Raw genomic sequence first — 4,951 nt, forward strand, 5'->3', positions numbered from 1 at the left:
TGTTGAGAAAAAAGTTCATCAAATTTTGAAAAAAGGTTCATCAATTTTGTAAAAAGTTCACAGATTTTAAAAAAAGTTCATCAACTTGAAATAAGTTCATCGAAATTTAAAAAAAGGTTCATCAAAACTGAAAACATTTCCTCGACATTGAAAAAAGTTCATCGAAATTCAAAAAATTTCATCCATTTTGAAAAATAGTTCATCAAATTTCCAAAAAAAATTCATCAAAATTCAAAAAAAGTTCATGGATTTTGAAAAAATTTCATTGATTTGAAGAAAATGTTCATGTATTTGTGAACCAATTCATTGGACCAAGATGAAGAAAAAAAATGAAAAATAAAATAAAAAGGAAAACAAAGAAAAGGATAAAGGAAAAAAGAACGAATAATAGAGGATAAAAGTAAAAGGTAACAAGATCCCGTTGGGTGGCCGAGTGGTTACACTAGCCTTCCTTGACTAAGGAGGTAGTTGGTTCGAATTCCTAGCAACGCCCTTGGCGCCCGTTGTGCCCGTTACGGGCATGGGTGCAAACGGGCGCACACCCCGCACCGCACTGGGCCGACCCATCTAATGCGTTTTCTTTTATGTCTTATAATCCACACACAAATGGCGCTGCTAGGATTCGAACCAGCTACCTCCCTCATCAAGAAACGCTAGTGTAACGCCACCGGGCGGGATCTGGTTATCTTTTACATCTTTCTTCTATTATTCGTTCTTCTTCGTTTTTTCCTTTTTTTCGCTTTACTTTTTAAATTTTTCCAATTTTCCCTTCGTCTTGGTCTGATGAATCGGTTCGCAAATAAATGACTGTTTTCTTCAAATCGATGAATTTTTTTCAAAACCCATGAATATTTTTTGAATTTTGATGAACTTTTATTCAAATTTGATGAACTTTTATTCAAATTTGATGAACTCTTTTTTCAAATTTCATGATTTTTTTAGTTTTGATGAACTTTTTTTGATGTCGATGGACTTTTTCAGATTTGATGAAGTTTTTTTTCAATTTCAATGAACTTATTTCAAATTTGATGAATTTTACTTCACTCTTTTGTAAACTTTTTTCAAAATCGATGAACTCTTTCCAAATTCATGAACTTTTTTTCAAAATTGATGAATTTTTTTTCGAAATCGGCGAACATTTTCCAAAATCAATGATCCTTTTTCAAATTTTGATGAACTTTTTTCAAATCTGTGAACTTTTTTCTCAAGATTTGTGAACTATTTTTCAAACGGATGAACCTTTCTCAAAATCGATAGAACTTTTTCTCAAAATCAATTATTTTTTTCAAAACAAATGAACTTCTCTGTAATTCATGAACTTTTTCCAAAATGTTTTCAAAAAAAATCAAAGTGCTACAGTAAATGTTTACATGTGTAATAAATTACAGGGCTACAAATGTACTTAAATGTTCGCCATGGAATTGGTCGGTAGCGCAAGGTAGGTTAGGTGGTTAGCCATACTCGTTCACTGTTCTCACGGCGCGAGTTCAATCCTCGTTGAGAACCATTTTGGGGGTGTTTTTCAAGGATAAGGACAGTTATGGGCTTTTTTAGGGTTAGTTATGGGCATATTTGATAGCCCGCATACACCTGGATTAGGAACGCTTAAATCAGCAGTTTTCACCAAGTGAGGCTCGAGGGATGCTCTCAAGCCCACCTGGGGTTGGTTGAGTGATGCAACCTCTTTTTGTCTCATGTGTGGGTGTACTTGAAGTTGCACATGTTAATCTCGTCCACTTATTAGTCTCTTCTAATCTAGACAATGGTGCTTCAATTCGACGTAAGGTTTACAAGAAAATGAAGCACTTCGATGTGATGGTTCCATTCAAGCGGTCGGTTCGTAGTTTCATCCATTGTAGCTATTTTTGATGAATTTTGACAAATTCGTCGCACACAGTCGACCGTTTGAAATTTTCTTTGACCAATAGCTTCATCTTGCAGTTCCACACGACTTTCGTGTTGCACGTTTTCTGTTTCGACGATCGTACATGAGCAGATGTACATCTTCTTCGGGAACTCTACGCATATGTGTGATATGTTCCAATGACACTCATTCATCTCCTTTATCCCTTCTAACGCTCCTCTCAGCCTCCTCTCATGCGTTCTACTACATTGCCACCACTGCCGACGTTGTTCCTCTCAACCTCCTCTCCCGCGTCGCCACCTCTAGCATGGTTCCTCTTAGCCTCCTCGCCGGCATTCTGATTTTTCAGAATGATGCGGCTTAACGTAGATGATGTATTAGAAGTCGGTTTTAGAATATCTTCTATTGTTTTTATGTTTCTAGTTTTAGCCAACACAGCCATCGCTTATGTTTTTGTTCTATGGTAATTTTTATTAAATAGATATATGTGTACAAAAGAAAAAAGAGCAAAAAACAAGTATCAGTACATCAACACAGCCAGCGCTAATAAGCGGCCGGAGACTCTTGTACTAACGTTGAACGGGTACATAGCCAGTGCTAGATCAACGTGTCAAAGGGTGCAACTTGCCGCTTTATCCTTTACACACCCAATGCGGCGCTTCCATTGCTGCATCGGCTCAGTGGTGGCAGACTTGCCAGCGAAATAACAAATGACAGTGGCAGCGAAATCAGTCTTAAGTTTGCATCATAGCATTGCTTTTGTGGCATAATAATTGTATCCATTTCCACGAGAACAAGTTATCTGCAGCAACAGAAGAAATGCTGGGGTTGACTTTGCAAGAGTGATCGATATCGTGGGGCGGCGACATGTATGAAGCCATCGATCCAACGATCAGGACAATGGGACAATGAAGACATCCCTTTGCATGCAAATTGAAGTATCGGCGCCCCTTTGCCGCTCTGTGCATCTTCCAGCGCTAGTGCGTAGCGGCGCCGTCGCCCACGGATTTGCACGGCCAGGTAGCCCAAGTGATGAAGTAAACACCAGATTATTAGCCTATGTATCAAGTAATAACGATATATGGTAATCAGTATTATCCATCTTCTCGAGTACAAAAGGCTCTATTTTTTTTTTTTGAGAGAGAACAAAAGGCTCTATTAGATAGACGGCCGGGTGTGTTTTGGCTTGCAAGGCACCAGCAGCCACATGCATGAATGATGTACGTAATCCCCGACGTCCGATCAGTCCCGTTTCCCCAGCATGATCGATCGAGCCTTGCATATATCGATGCACGCATCTTCCTCGCGCGTGCAAACCAATCTACGATCGATCCAAAGCAATATCGCCAACCGGAATCTGTGGCTCGATTCACCTCGACATGCACGCCGGCCTATAAAATGGACCCTCTTTTCATACTTGCCAGGATCATCACATCACGAGCTCTCCTTTGATCATTGTAGCAAGGTACGATAATGGCTTTGCTGGCGAGATGCCTTCTGCTCTGCCTCGCCCTCGTGGTCCTCTCCATGGGCAGCCTCCCTAGCAGAAGCTCGGCGATGGGCCTGCCACGGCCGCCGCCGAACGTGAACTTCACCATCGGCGTCGAGGGCGCCGTCTGGTGCAAGGGGTGCCGGTACGCCGGCTACGTCAAGTCCAGGAACGCGTCCCCGATCCCGAGTACGTGTGCGCGCGCGCCGTAGACCGTAGTCCACACGGATCAAACCATCATGTCTGCTAATTCGCCTCCTGTTTGTCATGCAGATGCCGCGGCGCTGCTGCGGTGCAAGCGCGGGAAGTGGGCGCTGTCGGTGTGGGGCGCCACGGACGGGCGCGGCTACTTCCAGATCCAGACGGCGCAGCAGTCGGCGCCCTTCACCAGCAAGAACTGCAAGGTGTACGTGCTGGGGTCGCCGGTGCGCGCGTGCGGCGTGCCCGTGAAGCCCCGCGGGAACAAGGGGTCGCCGCTCAAGTTCCGCAAGTTCGTGACGCTCCCCGACGGGCTGCAGGCGCTCTACACGGCCGGCGACTTCGTCTTCGGGCCCAAGAAGCCCGGCAAGTGCTGATTGGTCGATCAAGTTTGGGCTTCACAGATTCCGGGACACACGCGGTGTCTCGGAGTACTACTGATGTTTTATACAGCATATTTTAAAAATTCACCCTTGTATCTTCCAAAACACAAACTAGCATGACAAGAAAGCACTTATAAACTTGTAAAAAATTTTATGTATTATATATGTTTTTTTTTGAAAGTATGTATTATATATGTTGATTTGAGAAAAGTATTGCATGTCATATAAACTACACAGAAGCAGTTTGAATGATATGCGAGCAATTATTTTTCAGAAATATGGGTTTTCACCGTTGGATATAATGTATCAAAAATGAATGACTTAGCATTGTGGTTGAAAGAAAACGGTCCGAGCTATAAAAGCATCTTGCTACTATAAAGTTGCTTTTGGAAAATATTTGTTTAAGCATGCCCATGTGAGATCTAATTGCGAATAACTCGTCGCGAGAAACACAACTGTAAAAGTGGATGTTGATTTGGCTAGTTCATTTCATCCGTTTGGCTCTATATAATTTGTCACTGACTTTTGACCGCGGAACACAACAGTAGTACATTTTTAAAATTTCAGAATAGGGTTTCATGGCGCTGACGTCATCCATTTGGCTCTATATAATTTGTTACTGATTTTTGACATATAGTATAGCATGTGTGCACTCGTAAACTGAAAAGCGCCCGCAAACACCCACTAGCATCGTCCCATAATCAAACCATAACGCCATTCTGTTCAACGGTGCAGCCCCATCCATGAACCATGTTATTCTTAGAAGCGGGGATACTCAAGGGGGGAATCAACACCTTCCTTGGGGAGTTAGTAGTGTGGGCTATTGCGAGAATTTAGCATAGACTAGAAGAACGTCCGTGCGTTACAATGGGCCACTTTAATTTTAAGAGTTTAATATCAGTTATGTTAATATTATATTTAATATTCTCATACATATCAAGTGACATTGGCGACATTTTTTACCATCAAACTCTCACACACACACTCTCTCCCTCCTTCTTCCTCACTCTCCCCCCC

The 4,951-nt window shown here is 42.2% G+C and overlaps 1 protein-coding gene across 1 annotated transcript; it reads left to right on the top strand.

Moving 5' to 3' along the window:
* Window positions 1-3,337: 3,337 nt before the first annotated feature.
* LOC119272520 (non-classical arabinogalactan protein 30-like) lies at window positions 3,338-4,074 on the top strand. Its single transcript, XM_037553991.1, has 2 exons — window positions 3,338-3,542; window positions 3,627-4,074. Exons 1-2 carry the CDS (start codon window positions 3,338-3,340, stop codon window positions 3,926-3,928), a joined length of 507 nt encoding a protein of 168 aa, XP_037409888.1. The 3' UTR covers window positions 3,929-4,074.
* Window positions 4,075-4,951: the final 877 nt, after the last annotated feature.

The sequence above is a fragment of the Triticum dicoccoides genome, chromosome 3A (assembly GCF_002162155.2).
Source record: "Triticum dicoccoides isolate Atlit2015 ecotype Zavitan chromosome 3A, WEW_v2.0, whole genome shotgun sequence".
NCBI classification, from domain to species: domain Eukaryota; kingdom Viridiplantae; phylum Streptophyta; class Magnoliopsida; order Poales; family Poaceae; genus Triticum; species Triticum dicoccoides.

Excerpts from the sequence above, each read along its gene's own strand:
- LOC119272520 (XM_037553991.1), top strand. The coding sequence starts at position 3,338 with ATGGCTTTGCTGGCGAGATGCCTTCTGCTCTGCCTCGCCCTCGTGGTC. Across the intron at positions 3,543-3,626 it reads GAACGCGTCCCCGATCCCGA|ATGCCGCGGCGCTGCTGCGG; the intron begins GTACGTGTGCGC and ends TTTGTCATGCAG.